General features: G+C 41.3%; 3 protein-coding genes and 1 pseudogene across 3 annotated transcripts; 2 read left to right on the plus strand and 2 right to left on the minus strand.

Moving 5' to 3' along the window:
* On the plus strand, nt 1,119-2,085 carry LOC8074496 (annotated as a pseudogene).
* LOC8085818 (bifunctional phosphatase IMPL2, chloroplastic) lies at nt 4,332-8,977 on the plus strand. Its single transcript, XM_002455353.2, has 9 exons — nt 4,332-4,812; nt 5,855-5,933; nt 6,023-6,117; nt 6,208-6,257; nt 6,608-6,732; nt 6,835-6,901; nt 6,982-7,071; nt 8,228-8,339; nt 8,579-8,977. Exons 1-9 carry the CDS (start codon nt 4,482-4,484, stop codon nt 8,647-8,649), a joined length of 1,020 nt encoding a protein of 339 aa, XP_002455398.1. The 5' UTR covers nt 4,332-4,481; the 3' UTR covers nt 8,650-8,977.
* Nucleotides 10,084-11,877, minus strand: LOC8085819 (spermidine hydroxycinnamoyl transferase). Its single transcript, XM_021457948.1, is given in 9 exon segments — nt 10,084-10,425; nt 10,427-10,570; nt 10,572-10,691; nt 10,693-10,841; nt 10,844-10,962; nt 10,964-11,040; nt 11,042-11,151; nt 11,154-11,499; nt 11,501-11,877. Coding segments are annotated over 9 exon segments (1,440 nt in total). The 5' UTR covers nt 11,711-11,877; the 3' UTR covers nt 10,084-10,260.
* LOC8074497 lies at nt 14,621-23,009 on the minus strand. Its single transcript, XM_002457563.2, has 9 exons — nt 22,857-23,009; nt 19,945-20,315; nt 19,633-19,717; nt 18,928-19,035; nt 15,844-15,947; nt 15,415-15,749; nt 15,186-15,288; nt 15,018-15,088; nt 14,621-14,932 (listed from the first exon to the last, which is right to left on the minus strand). Exons 1-8 carry the CDS (start codon nt 23,007-23,009, stop codon nt 15,085-15,087), a joined length of 1,263 nt encoding a protein of 420 aa, XP_002457608.2. The 3' UTR covers nt 14,621-14,932; nt 15,018-15,084.

Raw genomic sequence — 24,736 nt, forward strand, 5'->3', positions numbered from 1 at the left:
GACGCTACCCTGTGAGTCCGGTGCTAGCGTCCGGTGCCTAACCCTAGGCACCCAGTCACTCTAACCGCAGACGACCTCACCGGACGCACTCACATAGCGTCCGGTGGGTGTTTCTCAGTGAGAAACACTCCCACGACTTCACCCAATTTTTCACCGACGCAATAGAAAGTATACACTTATTTTTCTCAAAAGCGCCGAATCCCGCCGACCCAAACCCCTCTCAACCCTAGGAACTTCACCTCCTTTGCAAATGTGCTAACACCAACAAGCGTCCACCACCAAGGTGCATATGTGTTAGCTTTTCACAAACATTTTCACCAAAGGAGTTAAGTTAGCACTTTACTAGATCCTAATGCATATGCTCAAGACATGGACCTAGTAGCACTTGATTCGAGAGATGACCGTGATTTCCCCTCTTGATAGTCGGCTATCTATCCTAAACCCGGTCAAACACTTCTCTACTCATCTTAGACCGGCAAAAGTAAAACCCTATGTTTATACATTTGCCTTGATAACTTTGCTCCTCGTCTATCATCATGATCTCCACATCATGCTTCATTTCTTTGTAATCATGTGGCCACCTTTCCATGCCACCATGCACCTTCATCACATGTGTTGCTATGCCTAACTCAAATCACTTAAACACAAGGCATTAGCAACTTGGTGTCATTAATTACCAAAACCAAACTTGGGCTTTCACCAACACTCTCCAAGGGCTCCAGGTCGCCAACCTAAGCCGAGGGCGTTGCCAGCGACGAACCTGCAAGGTATGTCCAATTTCCTCTTCCCTTTTGGATTGTGATGTCTAATCCCCTCTGCCCTGTTTAGCTATGATGTTTGAAGCCTAAAAAACGTCAAGATTTGCTTCAGTAAAAGGAGTTGGAGCTTGATAGTGCATTAGTGGGTTCCATTAGTGTTTGAATAGATCTTTCAGTGAATTTCAAATAGATTTGAGAAAGTAGGATATCACAAATTTCTAGGAGTGATTGATCTACCATTAGATTACTATAAGTTCAAGGAAGCAAGGACTTCAAAACTGTCAAGATTTGAAAACCGATTTTTGTATGCATCTGATATTGTCCTAATTTTAGATTGAAATTTTTTTGTTTGGTTCAAGTATGGGTGACAAGGCAGATTGGAGTGATCGTTTTTTGAGAAATTTGTTTGACGCCTGCAAAGAAGAAATAGATGTTGGCAATAGGCCGATGGGAATTTTCACTGCTACTGGTTGGAAGAACGTTGTTTCCAAGTTTGGAGATAAATCCGGTAATAAACGAAAAAAAACAATTGAAGAACAAGTTAGATATCTTGAAGAAGGAATATACAATGTTTATGGAGTTCAAGAATTTTGCCACTGGGCTTGGATGGGATGTAGAGAACAAAACTGTTGACTGCCCGAAGGAATGGTGGGATGAACACCTTGCTGTAAGTATTGTACTGCCATTGTAAATATTTTGTCATTTGTTTGTTTTTGCTGTGCCTTTCTAATTTTTTCTTTTAATTTCAGAGATGCAACAATTCTGAGAAAGGAATCAAATGCAGTCATGTGAAGTTTCGAAAGCATGGACCAAAGTTTCTTGAAGATATGCATGTCATTTTTGGCAAGGCACATGTTGATGGGTCTACTGCAACCTGTCCTGGAGATATATCCTCCGATGATACAAGTGATGAGGATGTGGCTGAGGTACCAAAACCTACAAAAGAGAAGGAAAAGACAGTCAACCAAGGCAAAAGGAAACGCAAGGGGACCTCCACTGCTGCTGAAGAGAAGAGAAGAGTCCATTCTTTCGTATGTACAAGAACACTTGTTTGAAGATAGAAAACGCAGCCGAGAGGATCTCGACAAGTGTTAAAGTATCATCTGCTCCTACCATCAACCAAATTCCTTCCATTGCAGAGGCTGTGAAGATGGTGAAAGAATGTGGTGTGGAGGAAGGAACTGCTCTAATGTACACAGCTTGGTCCGCACTTGCCAATCCTGAATTTCGAGAGTTCTTTACCTCTCTGGAAACAAATAATGGAAGGCTCAATTTGATTTTGAGGGAGCATGAGAAGGAGAAGAACAAGAAGGAAGGCTCAGTTTGATTTGAAATGTGCTAGCTATAACTTATGTGATCTATTTCCATGTTTGTTAGACTTTTTTTCTTATGCTCAACCATAATTTTTGTGATATGTGTTGAACCAAACTGTAGTCTGTACCGAACAACAGCTTGTACATGTCATGACTTTCTATCTATTTATCTATTTTGTGTGATCTCTGTACTCATCTATTTATCTATTTGTGTGATCTTTGTACTCATCTATTTATCTATTTGTGTTCTGTAGATGTCTTGACCTGCATCCTGTGTTTGCTCCAGATTTTATTTTTTTTACATATCCTTACTGTGTTCTGTAGATGGATGACCACTTGAGAGCTGTAGCTAAAGGGCAGAAGGGATTATTGTTGCTTGCTGAGCTATCACAGCATGCAGCCATTGTTGGAGGAACGGGGAACTCGTATGCTGAAAAATATTTGCAAAAAGGTGCATACAGAGAAACACCAGAAACTGGCATCCAATGGGTTATGAGGTGTATGTCAACACCCAGGTATTTTTACAAGATGTTTCGGATGAGCCTTGAGGTTTTCAATGAACTTCATGACTTGCTAGTTTCTAACTATGGATTGACCTCAAACAAGAATGTTTCATCTATTGAGTCATTAGCTATGTTTTATGGATCGTTGGAGGACCGCAATTATTTTCGCAAGCTGAAAATCGATTCACACGGTCACTTTGGACGATTCACACCAAGTTTCATGAAGTATTGAGATGTTTGCGCAAGTTAGCTAAGGACAATATTACGCCAAGAGATCCTACTTATTCTACAGAACATGAAAGGGTGAGAGAGAACCGTTTTTGGCCATACTTCAAAGGAGCAATTGGAGCAATAGATGGGTCACATGTTAAAGTGATAGTGCCATTGGATGAAACAGTTAACCACACAAACCGTCGTGGGTATACTTCTCAAAATGTGCTAGCTATTTGTGACTTTGATATGAGGTTTACATTTGCGGTCATCGGTTGGCCGGGATCTGCCCATGACTCACGCATCCTCAATCATGCATTGGCAAATTTTTCATCATTTCCTGTTCCTGTATTATGTTAGCCGGTTGTATTATTATGTACCTTACTAACTTATTTTATTTAGGAAAATATTATTTTGTGGATTCGGGTTATTCAAACCGAAATGGGTATCTTGCATCTTTCAAAGGAAGCACCTACCATATACCAGAATTCCGGAATCGTTCAGAGCCTCCTCAAGGAAAGTATAAGGTTTTCAATTTCTTACATTCATCCCTTCGTAATGTCATTGAAAGGTGTTTTAGAATCTTGAAGCAAAAGTGGCGTATTTTGAAGGACATGCCAAGTTTTGATGCTACTACTCAGACGCATATCATTACTGCTTGTCTTGCTTTGCATAACTTCATCCGTGATAGCAAAATACGTGACAAGGAGTTCGACAGGTGTGATGCTGATGAGGATTACATTCCTCGATGTGCAAAACGCAGAACACAAACACAATAAGATGGTACCGACGAAGGGGAGAGCGATGAATCCATGAATATCATACGTGATAGGATAGCTGATGCTTTGGTTAGTGCGAGATGAGGCTAGTTATGTTGAGAGATGACATTGTTGTATCCGAACTTTGATGGATATTTTTCTATTATGTTAAATTATTTTACCTTTGCTTAAATACTTATTTTCATATAAATTAAAGAACAAATTACTATGTTTCGAGCAATTTCTATATAAACATGTCCTAGACAGTTAGGGGCAAACACAGGTATTTCACAAACAATCTACAGTTTGACAACACCTCCAAACAAACGACCTTCTGCTTTTCCCACAGCTGTTTTCTAATAGCTGCTTTTCCACAGCTCACAACCCACAACAGTTTTTTTTCAAAAGCCGCAGCTCAACCAAAGGCACCCTTAGTTCGCTTCAGCTTATTAACTAATCCCTCCATCCCAAATTGTAAGTCATTCCAAGAATCTTGGAGAGTCAAAACATTTTCACGTTTGACCAAAATTATAGAAAAAAATACTAAGATTTGTAACGTAAAATGAATATACTATGAAAATATAATTAAGAAAGAATCTAATGATACTTAGTTAGTACCATAATAATTATTATTTTATAATATAAATTTAGTCCTCTAAAATTTTTGGAATGACTTACAATTTAGGAAGAGGTAAAATCAATTAATATGAAATAATATTTTTTTCTCACGGCAAATCAATATCAGCTTGAGAGAGAGAAGAAAACAGCCAGAGCTAGACGGCAGACGGCTGGATCCCATCGTCAGAGCCAAAAAAAAAACCAGCGCTGGAAACAAAACCCACCACGTCGGCGCACCGCTGCTCAGTGCTCCGAGCGTCATCCTCCGCCGCGACATTTAAACCTTCGCTCCCGACCGCCGCCGCCGACTCCTCATCCCCAATGCTCTCCTCCTCCTCCACCACCGCTCACTCGGCCACCTCGCCCCTCCCCGGCCCCGCCTCCACAAACCCTAACCCCCGCTCCCGCCTCCTCCGCCTCCACGCCGCATCGCGCGTGCCGTCCGCGGCCTTAAACGCGCGCGGGCGCCCGCCGATGTGTTCGGTCAGCGCTTCGTCCGCCGCTGGGGCGGGCGGCTGGGGAGCGGCGGCAGTGGGGGAGTTGGCGACGGAACGGCTGGTTGAGGTGGCGCAGCGGGCGGCAGACGCGGCCGGGGAGGTGCTCAGGAAGTACTTCCGCCAGCGGGTTGAGATCATCGACAAGGAGGACAACAGTGCGTGCTACGCTCACCACACTCGTAGTTTTGTTTTGCTTCCTGCTTGGGTATAGGGTATAGTGTGCTGGTTGTTTCAGTGAGAGAAAAACACGGTTGGCAGGCAGAAAAAGCATGGCTTATAAGACAAGCGAACGGGCTAAGTACTCCGTAAGTATTTAGTAGTATTATTAGTTTCTGTTGCAAGGAATGCTGCCACGGCTAGTGCAGGAGCATACTTTGTTTGAAATCACTTGAAACTGTAAACTAACAGGCTGATAGTCTTTGTTACGTCCTGCAGTATGCAAATCATTTCCAAAGAAAGAAATGTGTAGGAAATTTGGTATGCGGTTGTAAATTACTCAAAGTTTAGGGAGTACTGGTCATTAGAGTGGTGATAAATTACCATTTCTTTTGTAAGGAATTACTCAATTCATTATTTGTGCTCTTAATGGGAGCCTCCTTCCTATGGGTGTGCTCAGGTGAGCTTTGGAAAATTCAAGGATTCTACACCATTTCTGTGTATATCCTTGTATAGTTTTGTTTTTCTTCAAGTCCAGAGAATCATTAGGGCTTGACTTGTGAACAAGATTGACTGTATATAATTGTACAACTTCCTTCCTCAGTAACCCATTCTGCAAAACCTTGTCAGGACAACAAGTCAATCTTGGTAATTGACTTAGTTGGATTAGGTAGGTTGAGATGGAAAATTTGTGGTCAAACAACAGGACGAGCACGATGGCATCAATAGGTAGAAGAAAATCAACCCTTTTTATGTTACAACTTTCTAATAATTATCTATACAGGAAGCTGATGCCTGATAGACGTGTTGTGTAAAGTGTTCACACCAACATTGAAGTTCTTTAAGTACTCTTTCGTTCAACTTGATCAACATAGCGATGTTTTAAATTGGGCTGACTTCGGGATGTATAGGAACCTACTATCCATATCTGATTATTGGATAAAAGGATACTTGCACTGGGACATTAGAATATTTTATTTAATTATATTGGTGGGTTTGTGCCTTTTTTTTTTACTTATAGAATTGTTCAATATTATCCAGGTCCTGTTACGATTGCAGATAGAGAAGCAGAAGAAGCAATGGTGTCAGTTATACTGAAGAGCTTCCCTACTCATGCCATGTGGGATTGCTTTGCTAGTGTTTAAAATGTTATGTTCACTTTTATGGCACCTTGAACATGCAGTTCCAACATTTACTTGAATCATGCAGTTTTGGTGAGGAGAATGGTTGGAGATGTGCAGAGAGTTCTGCAGATTATGTTTGGGTTTTGGACCCAATAGATGGAACGAAAAGTTTCATAACTGGTAGTGGATCTTTGATCACATTATGAGTTTATGATTGAGAAGATTAAATTGAACTTTTAATTATAATGAATGTTAATTCGTTGTTTGCAGGCAAGCCTCTTTTTGGTACACTTATAGCACTTCTGCACAATGGGAAGCCGGTACACTTGCTTTCTTTTGTTCATTTCTAGCTGCCTTTGTTTTCATTGGTATTCACTATTTCCTTCATTCTGTTTTACAACTATTTGACGGCATACGCAGATAGTTAATGATTTATCAGGGTCACAAAACACCATATCGTTATATTTATATAATGTCTCTGTTCGTTATATCAGCAATGAACTACTTTACATGGTATTTTGATTACAATTTTCTAAATCATTAGCTATTTTTTAATCATGATGTCTTTTGAGAAATTTCTTGAAAATTTTCTTTGTGGGCATCTTTACTAATATATTTGATATTGCTATTTTCTTTAGTTAAGCTTGATTTTTTTGCTTCTGTTCTCTAGGTTATTGGTGTCATTGACCAACCAATCTTGCGAGAAAGATGGATTGGGGTGGATGGGAAACAAACAACTTTGAACGGACAAGAAATATCCGTTCGCTCTTGTAATTTACTTGCACAAGCTTACTTGTATGTACATTTGTTTTAGTATTTAGACGTATTGTGGATACATCTCTTTACAGTCTTGAATAATGCATTACAGTATAACAATTCTTTGTTCTGCTATGACAGATATACAACAAGCCCACATCTCTTTGAAGGAGATGCTGAAGATGCATTTATTCGTGTAAGGAATAAGGTATGTGTGTTACATTATAGCTTCATGTTTTTCTGCAATCATCAACATTACTCACATGTATTTACCATCTCTATTGCCAGGTGAAAGTCCCACTTTATGGCTGTGATTGTTATGCTTATGCTCTTCTGGCTTCTGGTTTTGTGGATATTGTTGTTGAATCCGGTTTGAAGGTATGATTTCCTTTTTTTTTGTTAGGACCTAGGAATATGGCATTAGCCTTTAAATTGTGTTCAGTAGAGGGTTTCTTGTTTTCTACCTTTTCTGACAACATAAAGGGAAGGACCATAAATAAACTGAAATCAAGCTAATAGAGTTGGTTTTGACTTTTAATTATTTGCATTTGACAGTTTGACAAAGGTCCTTTTGATTTTCTAGCAAGATTGAATTACTTACTGAAGCATTTAATTTGCTAAGTTTTGTTAGATGTACTCAGAAGTTATGTATATATTTTGAAAGCGTAAGTCAGCTTAAGAACATTGAAAGCTGAGGTTGACTCAAAACTAGTGGGCACCGTAATTTCCAAAGCTTTTCATTCATTGTTTTCTGGATCGGTGTTTTAGCTGTACCAAATTGGTCGATCATGCTTATGTAGCGAGCTTTTAGTGTAGCAACTAATTAACAAACATTAAAGTTATGTTCCTGTTCTTTTATTCTCATCTGTATACAATGGTGCTGGTATTTGGTTGGTAGTTTGGTACTCCCTCTGTCCCCGAAAGAATGCAATTCTAGAACACAGTCATGTTTTAGTATACCAAGTTTGACCAATTATAGATAAAAGGTATAAATATTTATAATATCAAATAAACACCATTAGATTAATTACAAAATGTATTTTCATAATAAATTAATTTTAATTAAGCCATAAATGTGAATATTATTTACTAGAAACTTGGTCAAACATGAAACACTTTAACTGGCACGCGTACCATAGTTGCATTCTTTTGAGGACAGGGATAGCTATGATTTAGGTATTGTTTTGACTCCTCTAGATAACCACTAGAACCATGCTGTCTCAATCTCAACTTCTGGATCATTTAATATTTGTACCTGGTTAATCATTTGAATTTTGAAAATATATATCATATATGTGATATGATATCATCAGGAAGTTATCTTCATGCATGATAAAGAACAGAAGTTTAGAAAAATTATTCTCTGAACTCAGATTTGATTTCACATGACTATAGTTGCTAGTACAATCTTAGGGAAAAGAAAAAACTGTGATCATATTTAATTGAATAAGAGCAGTCTATGTAGCATGCATTTACTGCCTGAATGAATGAATTCTTTACTACGATAACTGATTTTGTTGGTGGCTTGGTGCAGCCATATGATTTCCTCTCCCTGGTACCTGTCATTGAAGGAGCTGGAGGGTCAATAACTGATTGGAGAGGGGACAATCTCCATTGGCCTGTTACTGCAGAATCACGGCCCACAAGTATAGTCTTCCCTTCTCATTAAAATCATCAATCTATTTTTGCTGTCTCCAAGTCCTTCCAATGTTGCCTCAGGCCCTCAGCTCAGAGTGGCCCTCTGGTTTCAGTAATTTCATAGAGATTATTACGCCAAACTGCATTATGGCAAAAACTTGCTCTATTGTCACTTAGATCGCGCACTTCTTGCTTTTGATCAGAAAATTTCAGTTCATCTCATGCTGCACTATTGATTTATTTGTAGGTTTCAACGTGGTAGCAGCTGGGGATGCCCGTGTCCACAAACAGGCCCTTGATACGCTGCAGTGGTGCTAGTGTGCTGCTTAGATAAGCATTATACTACTACCCATATTTAGATATTTACAGGTGATATTTATATGATCAATAATAAGCTTTACCTGTATGCTTGTTGCTTGGCCTCAATCTTGCTGTAATAATAAACTGCATGGTTGTAAACTATGAAGCAGTGGCTTGCTGTTTGCACCAAGCAGAGATTATGTCATGGGAATGATAAATATGCGAGGTCGTACCGTAGTGTGAGCTGCCCTTGCACCCAACAATTCAGCGCCCTGTGCGGTGTTTGGGGATGCTTAATCGAGTTTGGTGCTTCAATGGTTTATCTGGGTGCTGCACCCTAGGTTAATTGTGAGTGATGATTTACAGCCTTGTCTGAATTTTGGACTGAACCGGGGTCTATGGTCAGTCTGGGCTTTGGGCAATGGCGTTTTCCAGCTTCAGACGCCTAAGGTTCGTTGAGCCATGTCTCCAGTGGTCATAGAAGTCATAGTTACAAGAGCATCTCCAAAAGTTAATCCTTGGTTTTTAGCAAGATGAGAAAAAACTTCTCCAACAACTCCTAATCCATCCTCCTGATCTTAGGAAATGTGGCGCATATCTTCTCTCCTTGTGTGTTTGTTGGCCAATTTAACGTGAAAAGAATAAAAAGTAGGAAAAGGTAGGAAAAAGTTTTTGATGTAATAAATATACAAGAGAATATATAAAAGTGGTTAGAATAATTTAGAGATAGTATAGGATTTCTGATGTAAATTGTCTTCTATGAGTGGATTATTAGAAACTCTTGGAGATGGTTTTGTTTCTTTATTCCTTCCAATACTTTTTTAGAAGTTGTAAACTCTATGTTTTGAGAAGAAAATATTGAGTACTTTTGAAGATGCTCTAAGGAGGTACATGTCACATAAAGACTACAATATGGTTCTAGTTATAGTTAGACTAGTCTTTTATTTGGTTTATTAATGATTGTATGCTAGCTCTAGTTTTGCTCTTCGATAATAGCTAGACTAGTCTTCTCACCGATTTTACTCACGTAGGACGATTGATGATGCAGTGACAAAGGTTAGAAGCCGTCAACAATCATATATAACCATGGTGGTGGTGGAATAGTCTCTACCACTAATTGCAGCAATCTTTCGTCTGGGGTAGCTAGATGATCATGCATTTGAATGCAGAGATCAGCACTACTGATGATGATGTTTGATATACTCCATCCGTCATATAGAAAGAATAATATAGCATTGTGCTAAGGCAATGCATCTTAAGTTCAATCAAATTTATATAAAAGGATATTAATATTTATCATATTAAATAAGTAATTATTTTTTTATATATTTGTTTTAGAGTTATAGTAGATGTTTGATGCTATTTTATAAATTTATTAGTCAAATCTAAGACGGATATAGTAGTAACTTTATCAACATTTGACAGCCGAAAGTTATGGTTGAAGATCAAACTGTCAATTGTTGACACAAATAATATCAGTTGTTATAGCGATAATATGATTGCAGCAACACGATATAGACGGTGGACAAATAATATGGACGGTACGTTCACCAGGGGGAAAAAAACATGCAAAGCTAGCGTTTACGTGCCATATGACGATTGCAGTAATGCGATATGTATAGCTTTTTATCAGATGCGGCTGTGCAGGAACTGTGTGGCAGACAGGCCCAGGTACTCCGCGGTGACGGGCCTGAAGACGCGCGGCTCGTCGGACTCGAGCACCGCCGCAAGCTGCGGCCACAAGAAGGCGCTGGCAATCCACGAGCTATCTTCCCCGGGCCGTGCGGCGATCGATCTGCATGAACCCACAGCACAACCTCGCCGTCGACGCGCTTGTTGGCAGCGCCATAGCGGCGGCGCCGAAGCCGAAGTCCGTGTCGGTGGCGAACGAGGTCACGGTCATCGTGGGGCTGCCCAGCCCGATGCACGCGGCCTCAACGTACCCGCTCGGTCTTGTGCTCCTCCACCCAGTCCACCAGCTCCTGGAAGTGCTCGTTGTACGCCGGCGCCGTGATCGCCTCGCTCACCGTGGCGGCCACGTTCGACAGCGCCGCCCGACGCGACGTCGTCCACGCGCTCCTCCCGGAGCACGAAGGTGGTAACGTTGCCGACGCAGTTGCGCATCGCGGTGCGGGTGCGGAGCCCCCGCGGCGGCGATGTGAGCCGCGGGCGCCCGTCCACCCACCACCCCATCCGGCAGCGTGTGCGTCCGCCGCGCCCACCACGCCGGCGAGGGCCTTCCAGAGGTAGGCCGACACCGCCTGGACGGGACGCGAGTCGCGCGCCGGCCGTTTCGGCTCGCCTCCTCGCGCAGCCAGACGATGTCGGACGCGCGTCGACGTGGTACATGCGCTCGACGAAGCTCTGCTGAAATGTCAGGACGTTGACCTGGCTCCTGGCGTCCACCGACCACCGGCGTGAACGCCTCGTTGAGCGCGGCGGCGGCGGCATACGGCGGCGTCGGGCGAGGCCGGAACACGGAGCGGTCGAGGTTCGGCCGGCGGGACACCGTGGAGACTTCCCCGACAAGGCGAGCTCTGACCACGCGCCGACGAGCGAGCTGAGCGCTCGCCCGTCGACGAGCAGGTGGTTCGTGGACCACGCCACGGTGAAGCCGCCGCACGAGAAGGACACCACCTGAACAGACAGCGCCACGTCGTCGCCGTACGGCAGCTGGATCCTCCTCAAGGACGCGCTCGTCTCAGCATAGTTCAGGCTCGCCAGCGCCACGCCGGCGGCGGCTTCCCCGACCACGAGCTCCGCGCCTTGGTTGCTGCAGTGGACCTCGGGGAAGCCGGAGCTCGGGTTGGTCGAGATGCGGCCGGCGAGCAGGAAGTAGTGGTTCAGCAAGGAAGGCAAGCCAGCCTCGCTCGAAGGTGGCCACGACGGCGTCGAAGGACATGGCCGTGGCCGGAGGCTTGGGGTAGAGGCAGAACATGGCGACCCGGATGGTTTGCGGGAGGAGATCGAGATTGGAGACGGCGACGACATGCGGCTCGATGGAGGTGTCGGAGGCCATCACGAGACGGCGGCTCACGACTCGGACATGCAAGTCCTTGCAGCCATGGACGCTAGCCATTCTTCCTCGCTCCTACACTCGCGTGTGGTGTCAGCTGGCTTGCTTTTGTTAGTAGGCGCCGCACAGCCAGTTCGATTCTCTCCTTTTGGAGCCATTTGAAATGACATAGTCCTTTTGGAGTATAAGGCCTTGTTTAGTTCCAAAAAAATTTTGCAAAATTTTTCAGATTCCCCGTCACATCGAGTCTAGACGTATGCATAAAGTATTAAATATAGATGAAAATAAAAACTAATTACACAGTTTGGTCGGAATTGACGAGACGAATCTTTTGAGCCTAGTTAGTCTATGATTGAACAATATTTGTTAAATACAAACGAAATAGGTACTATTTACATTTTGCAAAATATTTTGCAACTAAACAAGGCCTAAACCAGATGCTGAGCTCATTGGCTCTCGAATTAAGCAATGTTTTTGAGGCTTTTAGGTGTATGTTATTATAAAAAGTTGGTAATTACTTACAAACTATTGAAAAAAATTGAGTTTTCATAGGTGTCATTGCTCTAAACTCTTTTGCCCTTCATGCCATTTCTGTCAGATTTGGCTCTAACGAAACCGCGAGTGTGAAAAGTCAAAAATACCCTCGAGGCAAAATATATAATTAATTTTTTCGACCATCTTAGAGCATCTCCAAAAGATTAGCCAAAAACACTAGACAAATTTACTGATTTAGCTACTCTCTAAAATAGATTCGACAAAAAAAATATTAGAGTACTCCAACAGACTCCGTAAAGGATGGCTAGTGAGGTAGGCTATCCAAAAATAGAGAGCGAATAAGGTGGGATGAAGAGCTATTAAATTTGAAGAGTCGTTTACAGAGTATATGTTGGAAACGTTTTTCCTTCCATAATAGCTAAATTTACCTTTAGAAAATGATTTGGCTAATCTTTTAGAGATGCTCTTAATGACCTCAAATGAAAAAACTCAGAACTATAAAGTTGTAGATCTCGACAATATCTATAAGTTTTGTATAAAAATTATTTTCATTGAATTTCGTACAAAAAATATATGATTTGATATGATTAATATGTTTTAGAAAAAAAAATATTTTTTATACAAAATCAGATAAAAATATTTATTTATTATATAAATATTGTAGACCTCAACGATATCTATGACTTTCTAGTTTTGAGTTTTTCATTTATGATCGTTAAGATGCTTAAAAAAACCTAATTGAATATTTAGATATGAGTGTATTTTTGACTTTTTATATCTGCAGTTTAACATCGTTAAGGTCAAATCTGACAAAAGCGACGTAGAGGATAAAAGAGTTTGGAGCAGTAACACCTGTGAGAGCTCAACCTTTTTAATAGCTTATAAATAATCATTGACGGACTCAGGCCTAGGTTCACTAGGGCCTTGGCCCTAGTGGTAGACTAGGTATTCTAGGTACAGCTCTTTAATCTCTGGACTATTGTCTTATTAATTTATCAGAGTTTAGGCCTTGTTTAATTTCCAAAAAAATTTAAGATTTCTTGTCATATCGAATCTTTAGACACGAGCATGAAGCATTAAATATAGATATAAAAAATAACAAATTACACCGTATGCCTATAATCTGCATGATAAATTTTTTGAGCCTAATTAGTCTATAAAATTGGATAATAATTATCAAATACAAACGAAAATGCTACAGTAGCCAAAGCCAAAAAAAATTTCTCCAACTAAACAAGGCCTTAGCCCAATAGCTTTAATGCCAACCAGCTCAGGGAGATTAGGAATCGACGCCTATTCTCTTGTTATCTCGCCCTCTCGCTTGGATGCTTTGTTTGCTCACGCCACCACTCGTAACTTGTGCTCGTTGCCCGCCAGTGCTTCACCGCACCATAGTCGGGCGAGTAGGCGAGAAACATCATCACTGAGAGGAAGGGGCGGGAGAAGATCAACCAACGCTTCATCAAGTTCTGTCACGGCCTCAAGAAAGCCCTGATCTAATTTATGAAGTAATTGAATCCCCTGTAATTCTTCTACTACACCCGTTCTGATCTTAACAAAAGAAAACTCCACCATAAATCTTGGAAACGAATGGACAATGTTACGATCCTCTCTGACGCTACAAGATACATTCAGGCTACAAATCCATTGTCATTAAGTAAGCTTACTTTTTTGTTTGTCTTTTTTAATTAACTCTCACATCTTGTGTCTAGATTTAGGCGTTACTGAAAAGGACATGAAAAATGTGAATGTAGCATACCATTGCTAGGTATTTATTTTTGTAGTTCAATGTTATATTCTTGTTATTGCTAAGTATTTATTTTTGTAGTTCAATGTTGTATCTTTAAAAATTGTATGGCAATATGTAGTTGGAGAACTTCTGATTAAAAAATTTTCTTTGTAATAACAATTTTTATACATAGATTATATAGACGATGGTGTAGTTTTTAGCTTTTCGCTACTAGGATTTGGCCCTAGTCATAACCAAATCCTGGGTCCGCCACTGTAAATAATTATCAACTTTTATAATAACATACATGTAAAATTCTCATATTTTTGAGCTCTTGAAGTCAACGGAATCTTTCATACAAACGGGGGCTTCGATGCCGCTAGGAAAATACACGAACAAGCCAGTCACGATTCAATAATCGAGCTAGGCGGTTGACTTGTAGGATCGTATTATCGGTATGAGTACGCCATTCACAATTTAAGCCTTGTTTAATTCTGATTTTTTTTTGTTTTCAGAACTGTAACACTTTCATTTTTATTTGACAAATATTATCTAATTATGGAGTAACTAGGTTTAAAAGATTCATCTCATAATTTACAAGTAAACTGTGCAATTAGTTTTTATTTTCGTCTATATTTATTACTAGTGGAGGAGCACGCGCCATCGCGCGCACGTGGAGACAGAATTACGAAGGCTAAGTAGCGTTGTAGTTAAAGGATATAGTGTGGGCCAGTATACATTGAGAGAAATTGTCGATTGAAAGATACTAAGTATGGTAGATCATGATTGTAATATTACATAAGTTATCACAAAATTATACGGATAGAGTTCACAGGTTTAGCACTGTTATAATTATACATAGGGTGATGAATAATAGGTGTAGTAGTGTTCACTGCTTCATAGTTCTATACATCGGGGGTAAGGTCTTGGTTTATGTACATAGCGATATCGAGAGTAATTATACATGTTCATTTCAAGGTCGGTAGTGATCGCCCAATTATCCTCGTATGCGGTCCCAAAAGCTGTGTTTGTGGAAGGTCCGGCCATGTTGTTGGATCAGTCTGATGGAGAAAATACTCTGTAAATTTTTTTGGAACTATGAGTTGTGTTTTGAGCATCTGTTATATGAGCGTTTGAGAAATGTACCTGAATCCATGCATTCCATGGTTGGTCTATGCTGACCATCAGAACTCCATTTTCATGTGGCCTTCTTCTAACTGACATATCTCCGAGCGGTAATTCAGGTGAGGTGTTTGAGCAAAGTGAGCAAGATTTAGTAAAACATTTCAGAATATTAGTGTTTTATTTACCAACCATGAAAGCTCTGTGCTCAAATTGAGAACCCATTGTCGTGGCTCTGCTCTTTGTAGTTGATGTGTACAATGCTCTGGAGATCCTCCTTGTAGTAGCTTCTTTGCTGGAAAATAAAAAAATGTCAACCAAAGCTATGCTAGGATTCCCAAGGATTCCCAGTGATTTGACTATTCAGTAAGTTAACTAAATGGATAACAAAAATGAGCTCCTCATGCATTAGTTGGTTTACCTGCAAGTTTGTGCCAGCTGTTCCATCCTGAAAAGCATACTGCCCATTGGTTGGTTGGTTGTCGAAGACGTTTGGAACGGACGACTGGAACACATCTCCTTGATTGCTGAATCAAAATCCTAAGCTGGAGCTTTCCAATGAGAAGACCGAGCTTGTCAAAGGGCCATAGGCTTGGAACATCTGAATGTTGCCAGCGACATGTAAGTAATCTACTAATTTGGTCGATTGGTCCTTCACAGGATGGAACATGGGGAAAGTTTAAACTCGCATCTTTATATAGGAGGGTAGGCAGGTTGCTGAAGTCAATTGGGGTCTTGCAAGCTTCATGAAGAGAGCTGGGCTAGAAAGCATTGAAATCGATAAGAATTTGGAAAAATGGAATTTTTGTTAGGTGCATCGCACAGTTTGAACTGGGGCTCTGCTACTTACCTCAGGCCTGTTGTTGCTGCGATTGCACCTAGCTTATGATTTCGTCGAGCCTCAGCACCTTGCCAATCATCCAAGCAAAGATGGCGGAAAGAACTAAGTAAAATCTGTAGCTAAGGGATTGAGCAATAAGATCTTTGAATACAATCTTTTTATTACGATGCCACCACTATCCATCAATAAAGATAATACAAACAGAGCTATACGGGTAAGAATATAGAGATGAAATCAAAATAAGGAGTACACATGTCATTTTTCTGCCAAAATTGATGGGAGTTGGCAACTTGAGATCAGTGAAAAAGAAGGGAGTTTATGACATAGTAGTACACAGTGTGACCCATATTAGCATGTGTAGGTCCTGTGAAAGTCAGAACAAAAGGGGAAACAATTTAGGAAACCGTGGCATCTTAACTGAGAAGACAAATCAGCAAAATCATTTAAAAAAGAGAAGCACATGGCCAAACTAAGGTGAGTCTAGGAGGTGAGAAGAAGAGGGACATGGAGTGGCGGCAATGTCCAGCTGAGATGTAGATGTTAAAACCATGCCATGTATTTTCAAGATGTAGGGGACAAATTTATGGATTTAAAAAAAGATGTAAGCAGGACCGGAGTAAGTAACTCTACATGAAAAATAGTTCTAACAATGACAACTAACATTGTCAGTGTCTGAAAGTACTGCACAGGTATATTGATATGGCTAACATTACAAATAGGGAGAAAGTGCATCAAAGGAAGATAGACTTGGCAACCTACAATTGATAGTACTGCACAGGCATATTGAAGGAACATTCGTTGCTACAAATGGGGCATAAGGCAAGTTTCCAACATGTAAATTAATTGCCTTGTGCTTGATGTTTGTCACACAGTTTCGTCCAAGTAACCTTTAAGTGTGGACTGTTTTTATCCAATATTATATTTTAATGGGAGGAGGGTCAGTCCACAATAATAAAAACTAAAATGTAGCAGGTTATCTGAACCAACTAATCTTACCCCTTACCTTAACAAACTTAACAGAAGGGTCTTTGTCCCCACTACCTAGCCATCCATTTTGCAGCTTCTAATAAGGTTCATTGATCTTCCCCTGCTTCTCACATAATAAATGCCTAGCTGCAGTTATAGGATTATCAGTCAACCTTTATTTTGTAGACTAAAACAGTGGGCACCATGGTAGTAGTATCTATGTAGCATATTGTCGGAATAGTAAGTATGGTAGCTTAGACTGGCATATACATGCAATTCTAATGTTGCCTCTAGTTTGTCCTGTATCTCGTAGATGCAGACACACAAACAAAGTGTGGCAGTCATCCATCACACCACTATTTCGTGGAAGAAAATATATGGGGCCAAAACACCAGAATGTTGAGTAAATCTAGTATCATATCTATTGAGTAGAAAAAAAACTTAATAATAATACTATCATTTTATCACCAGTTTAAAAAGCAGAATGAAATTAGATGTGCAAAGGTTATTTACATGAATCACATGAATGTTGATCATATTCATTAAACGAGAATTTAGAAGAACTGCAAATCTCATAAGAGAATTTATCATTGTTATAAGCATCAACTACCTTATTTTGGTGAAAATGGAGATTTAAAATATCCTGTTTCCTGAAATCTATCAATATAGAAAAGTAGCTTTATGGGCCCGAAGGGTGATGGGGTCGAAGGTTTATCTTTAGAATAGTTTATGAAACTATGAGGTGACTAATATCTATCTCTGTATAGTAGGACATCATGATTTTCTGAGTTAGTAAGTTTCCCTGTTGAAGTCCAAGGTTTCTACCTAAAGGTTCGATCATATGGCACTGGCATATTTTTGAAAGGTAAAAGTTATGTAATAGAAGAAATGAAGGGTACTGTTATTTGACCCGTATTTGTCTAATTTCTTTTTTTTCTAGGTATGGCGAAAGTACTACTGTATGAAGAAAATCATAATGTCACTTTAAAAACAAACTCTAAATCCATAATCCTGAGATGATGCATACAAAGTGAAATTGGACTTTCTTTTGTTCCCAGAAGCCTGTGACCATCTGCATCAGGATTGATGAAAAAGAATACTAAAGGAGTCAATTAAATCAGCATAACAAATAAGAATAATAAAAAAGAAAAAAAAACGGTTAAGTTACAACACAATAAAAGCGTTGGCAAAACAGCCACCAACATACAATGCCTTTTCAAAAATATTTAAAGCCAAGTAGAGATACTAAACAAAGCCACATCTAAATCTAGCCTGTAAGTATATTTATAAAATGGAAGTTTGAACTAACATTTTTCCCATTTCGCTACACACTCTAGGATGTTGACATGGTAACACATGGGATAGGATAATGAGAACAGAAGAGTGATAATTTTTTTGTAAGGTACAAAATAATGGTTTACCTGGCATTGAAAGTAAGAGAATCTCCTTTTTTCTGTGCAAATTTATTTAGCCAAGACATATATGTTTGTAGAGTCCACGTCTAAATCTAGCCTGTAAGAACTTAGTTAATTAGCTGCAGAAGGCTAAGTATTAAACTTCGACCTTCAAAATGAAATAAGTACACAATAAAGTAATTATTGTTCCAATATCCTGGAAGTTCGCATGGTTATGGTCTATATAGCGACATCCAGATTCATGTATCTAGGATTCTGACTTCCGGGGTTCTCTTCAAAATGCACAAAGCATCATGCAAGGACCGGTCAATGTCATAAAGCATGGAGTCATTTGGGCGTCTATGTGATATGGAGACTCGCACAATAGAAAACCTAGCACTATGTAATTATCTCCAAATTTAATTTGTTTCACTTAAAATGCCAAAAAAAATCTACACAATCCAAATTGTTTGGTCCATGCAAAAAAACGCAGAGAAATCCACACCACAGGAGCAGGCCAACTGATGCCGGTTGCTGTCATCCGGCTGATGCCAGATACGCCGAGCAGCCGTGCTGGCGGACGTGAACCACCAGGTGCAGGCGCATAGTGCAGCCAGGCACCTGCTTCAAGTCGCCCACTAAGGCACAAATGCCGGCCAGGGCGCGCCCGCAAGGGAGAGGGATTTGGGGGAGGAGCCATGGGAGGAAGTAGGAGATGAAGAGGGTGACGTACCGCCAGATGCAGCCGAGCCACCGCCGGTGGCGGCGAGGAAGATGCAGGTAGGGTTTCGTCGAGCGCACGCCTACCGGCGGAAGGAGGCAGCTCTGGGAGGAGCCGAGCCTACGGCGAGCAGTGGGGTCCGGTCGCGCCGCTCCGTGGCAGTCGAGGATGGCCACCGTGGGGGCGCGTGCTGCAAGGGCGCTGTCGTCGCTGCCCATATCGAGAGGGAGACGGAGACCGACCGAGCGAGGAGGAGAAGGGTCGAGACGCAGAAGGCTCAGGAGGTGGAGCGGAAGCTGTTGTATATATTTGCTTGTCGGGATTCTAACGAGAAGTTCAAGAAGCCGAGGATAAGCTGGAGAAGCCAAAAAGAAGCAGAAGAAGTTGCTTTCGGCAAAATCCGCTTCGATCAATCTGGACCGTTCATCGAGAGATCGTACGGCTGTGTGAATTTCGGGTGATGTGGACCCTGCTTCTTTCCCTGGAAGCTGCCGGATGGTTTAGGGGAGAACTTCATGCATGTGCTGCAAGATTTGATGTGATGGAGAATCTTGAAAATTTTTTAGTATTTGGTAAACCAAACAAGACCTTAATTAAGAAGAACTTCGAAAATTTGGCAAAAGTTCGGGCGCTGTTAAAAGAATCTCTAGTTTGACATGCATAATATATGTAATTTTATTTTACATATGCAACTTGATGATAGTGTATTAGCTAGACCTTGACGCGGTAGGGATCGAACTTTTCTTTTGCTAGTAGTACCGATTCTGGGGCCTTATTTCTAGTGGTGAGTGAGGTACTATATCTGTAACATAAGAAACGTACATACGGAGTATCACTCAAAGATAGAGCACGTACAATACGTCTCTTCCCCTCGTCTGTGTGTTCTTGTTTTTACGAAAAACACCCTCATCTTGCTTGGAGACGGTCGCCCTGTCGTCTCGCGAGGTGACGACGAGGGCCCATGCTCCGAGGCTCAATCGCGGGCCAGAGCAATGTTGTACGAGTCGTCTTCTCAACTCGCCGACACACACGGATCCCGCGTGGGTGCACGCGGAAACTAGTATTGGTACGCGGGAGGTGCCTAGGCTGCCGTGAGCTGCACCATGGAGTTCCGCCGCGGCCGTAGCGAGACACCACAGCCTGTGCGCGGCAATCTCCGTCCCGACCGCCGCGAGACGCGCGGACCAGTTCGTCGCACTATGAGTTGTGCATGGGAGACATAGAAATTGCCCGCCAAATTCCATCCCCATCTCATTGCCGTCGCCATCGTCGTCGTACCTAGGCCACTGAGCGCCAAGGGCTCGGACATCTGCCTGCCCGTGCCGCGTGCTGCTGGCGGCGGTAGTCCAAGCGAAGCCGCGGAAGGGATCACCGGCACCCCAAGCCAAAGGGGACGATGGCTACAGCATCACAGTAAACTACGCCACCATTTACAGGCCCGGCAACACCCATCACCACCACCTCCCATATCAAAGTATGTCAACATCCATAGCGCACAGGAGGTGTTTGCCAGAATGCCCATGAGGTAAACATTTTCTCCATGTTATTGGTCATCTCATCTCATCTCTACTATAATTAACCCAGCAGAATTATGCTTAGTTCACCAAAGAAAACCACCCCGCTGAGGGCTGCAAACATTGTGTACCTAGAAAAACGCACACAAGATTTTGTCTCTATCAAAATCAACGTCTCAAAATCAATTAGGACCAAATCCAACGGCTCTAGAGAAAAGTTTGAAGCCTGCATCAAACTCTCGCTCTCCCACGCTCTTTCCCCCTCACGCCGAAACCTACGCACGACAGCAGGCCGCTGTCCTCTCCTCTGGACACCTGCGCACGGCAGCAGGGAACCTCTCCTCTGGAATCCTGCGTAGCAGACCAGTTCAAGAATCCTGCGCCCTCCCCTCTGATCCAAGGCACCAAATCTGCACCGCGACAACATCCTCTGGAATCCTGCTCAGCAGACCAGTTCAAGAATCCTGCGCCCTCCCCTCTGATCCAAAGCACCAAGTCTGCACCGCGACAACATACTGGCCGGCGTCCTCTCGAATCCTGAGCATGAGGCCAGTTGCAAAATCCTACGCCCTCCCCTTTGATCCAAGTCAGGAAGTCTGTACCTTTGTCAGAATCTGAGTACGGCAGTTCAGGAAGCCAACAAGGAAAACTACTATGTATGGATCCAAAAATATTTCAGAAAAATATTTCATGAAAATATTCTCCAGTCAAGTGGATCATGAAGCAAAAATTTTTAGAAAAACTACGGCTGATCTGCGGCTGTTGACGGGTGATCCACAACTGTTGCGGCAAACATCAGGATATCACGAGCGGCTGTTGCGGCTGATCCGCGGCGGCGGCATCCTCGCCTACGACAACACGCTCTGAGATGTTGTAATGTCTACGCCAGAAGATACACGCGAGAGACTAAGCGACGTCACCAACATCCTTAGTACAACTACTTTGTTTGGTCTCCATAATTATTAATTTCTATATATTATTTAATGCTTTGCTCATATGGATATAGAAGAAAGATCTGTAACAATTATTAATTTTATATATTAATTTTTATATTATTTATTGCTATGCTTTGTAGAGTCTTTGTTAATTTTTAGCATTATAGTAGTGATGCAGTATCATTATGCAATATCAGCAGTGCCTTTGTTAATTTTAAGTATGCAGTATCATTCGCAAATGCATTATCTGAATTTTCAGTTTGCATTGTCTCAATTTTTCTCTGTGATCCAGTTATTTATTTCAATTCCTATTCCTGTTTAAATTCTTGTAATATATATATATATATATATATATATATATATATATATATATATATATATATATATATATATATATATATAGAGAGAGAGAGAGAGAGAGAGAGAGAGAGGGTGCATTTTCTATACTCCCGGGAGCAGTTACTCCGTATCTGTTTTGTACTACAGCTGCGTTAACACCACTAGCCATAACGGGTAGTGGATACTGTGAGGGATACATGCAGCGTATATTTAACAAACTTAATTAATTATTATATACGTTGTACGGTCGCCGTGATTCCAGCTTACCATGATTATCCTATCTAGATTGAGCTTGCTCGTTTATGAGTATCTGTCCATACTTTTTGAAATGAAGTATATAGACATACTTTTTACAATAGAGTATTTATATATACTTTTAAAAATGGAGTATGGAGTATATATACATACTTCTTAGAATAGAGTATTTATACATATTTTTTTGGCATGTAGTATTTATAGATACTTTTTAGAATAGAGTATTCATACATACTTTTCCAAATAAAGTATGCACGCATACGCTAGATTAAGATAGTATAAGTGCATACTTAAAACCAGACGATCAGAGTACATGTGCATACATTCACGTGTACTGTATTCATATACTCTGGTATATGTATCACAATGAAGTATGACTATGCACATATTTCCATGGCGACGAGTATACACATTAAGAGAAGAGTATGTACATTACACATGAATTTTTGAGCCAAAATCAACCAAACTCATTTATACTCTGTACAAACAAAAACGATCAGAAAGAACAAATCTAGCAACTGTCGTTCCTGGCATTTGTACGCACACATCCACATCTGTGCCACTCGTGAGCAACATCGCATTTGTTGGGAATAATTTTCACCACAAAATGCTTTAAGAAATAGAGAGACGAAGCATTGGAATTCACAAAGAAAATAGATACGACTCAAATCGTGCCACACTCGCACTCATGAGAATCACCAGCCAATTGCCATGGCTGTCGCCGAGCGGTCACTGTGGATGGAAGGGAGCAGCAACAAGTGCCCTCGCTGAGACGATGTCGCCGCGGCACCGTGTGGAGTTGCAACAACTCAGCAAGGTACGGCAACATGGGGGAGTTGTAGCCATCGATCTGGATTTGCAATTAGTGGCCTCGTTGCCGATGCGAACGGAGCCGTACCAGTGCTGCCCTCGCCGTGAAGCTAGACGTACGGCGGCGCCACGGCAGAGGACGGGGGCACCATGGCCCCTGCGTGAGGCTTGCTAGTGGCAAAGAGGACCGCGCCGCCGCCCCTGCGTGATGCTCGCCGGTGGTGGAGGGGCCCTGCGCCATCGTCGTCAACATCGCCGGGAGGTGGGGAGGGCTCGCCACATCACAGCAGCTAGTGGAAGTGACGAGAGCTCGGCGCAACCGCCGCCCCGTCCTGGAGTGATGCGAGGAGAGAAAAATGAGAAATTATAAATGATAGCCATGATGTGTGCATGCATGAGCTTGATCCGATTTCCACGCTCAACCAAGCGTGAGCTTGATCCGCTTTCCACGCCAATTATCCTCCGATCGGTACGCTGATTTTTTATTCACGAATACACGTATCATGTAAACGGGTCAAGTTTTTTAACCCGTTAGCTAGTGGCATCTCACCTCTCGTGTGTGCCAAAGAGGAGAGGGAGTAACTACTCCTAAGGAGTATGAAAAATTTACCATATATATATATATATATATATATATATATATATATATGTTAAAATATCCACTTTAGATGAAGGCTCACGGAGGAGAGAGGAAAGAAATATACAACAACGCAATCGTCGAGCTCAAATGACCGACGAACAAAGAGAAGAAATTAGAAGAAAGCAACGTGAGTATCAGCGTGATTACCGAGCACGGAAGAAAGCTACATCCCAAAATGCTACCACTTCCCGTGCTCTTAGTGAAATAGTGCCAGATTCTTCGACCATAGGTACATACTAATCTCTTTGATTCACGCTTCTTGTTACACCATTAAATCATGTATATTTTAACCCATTGGGCAAACTACCACCGTGCAATTGATAACAAAATTATACAGACACTAATTATTGTGGTATGGAGCTAGACACCCTAACTATTTTGGACAAGGAAAATATCCCACCAGATGCACAATAGTCTTATGCAGTAAATATAGTCTTATGCAGTAGATATTATTTTTTAAAAATTTCTATCTCTAATATATGTGCGGACCCACGAGAACGACCTACAGACAACGTTACTACAAACATGAGTACTAGACAGAGAGCTGAGATGACTGACAAACAAAGAGAAGAGATTAATAGAAGACAACGTGAGTACCAACGGGAATACCGAGCGCGTAGGAAGGCTACATTACAAAATGGAAGCAACACCCCTGTTGTCTCACAAATATTGCAGGCATCTTTGTCCGCAGGTAACTAATTTGTTAATCTTAATTAAGCATTTCGTCCACCTCAATGTATATATATCTTAATTTTGCATTTCATCTTAATTATGCATCCTAATTATGTCAAGGTGTGAATCTTAGAACTGCATTGTCAACTATAGTGCAAAATCAAATTACGGATTTCGAAACTGGATTATCAACTGCAACTATAATGGATGATGATTGAAAGGTTTCCAAGTGAGGAAAAGGTTTACCATAGCTTTGACACTGTTGTTGACGATCCTTCAAATCACTTTTCTATTAATTTTTTGAACTCAGTAACTCCAAATGTTCTCCCCCCACATGAGCTGAAGCTAAAAATTAATTGTCCGGTGATTCTTCTCCACAATCTTGATCCTAACAATGGGTTGTGCAATGGAACGAGGCTTATGGTCAGAGCATTGCAAGACAAAGGTTACACATAATAAATACTGGTAACCAGTTGTAATACATGTCACCTATTAAATCACACAAAAATAGTTATTTCATTTATGTACATCGAATAAACAACTGATCTTGTCTAGAAAACTAGGAGGCTTTCTTGTATACAATTACATGAAGTTGTGGGATGGCGAAAGATTGCCACAGATCAACACTGTAAGTATATATGTTCTGTTTATATATA

Source organism: Sorghum bicolor, chromosome 3, assembly GCF_000003195.3.
Source record: "Sorghum bicolor cultivar BTx623 chromosome 3, Sorghum_bicolor_NCBIv3, whole genome shotgun sequence".
Taxonomy (NCBI): Eukaryota; Viridiplantae; Streptophyta; class Magnoliopsida; order Poales; family Poaceae; genus Sorghum; species Sorghum bicolor.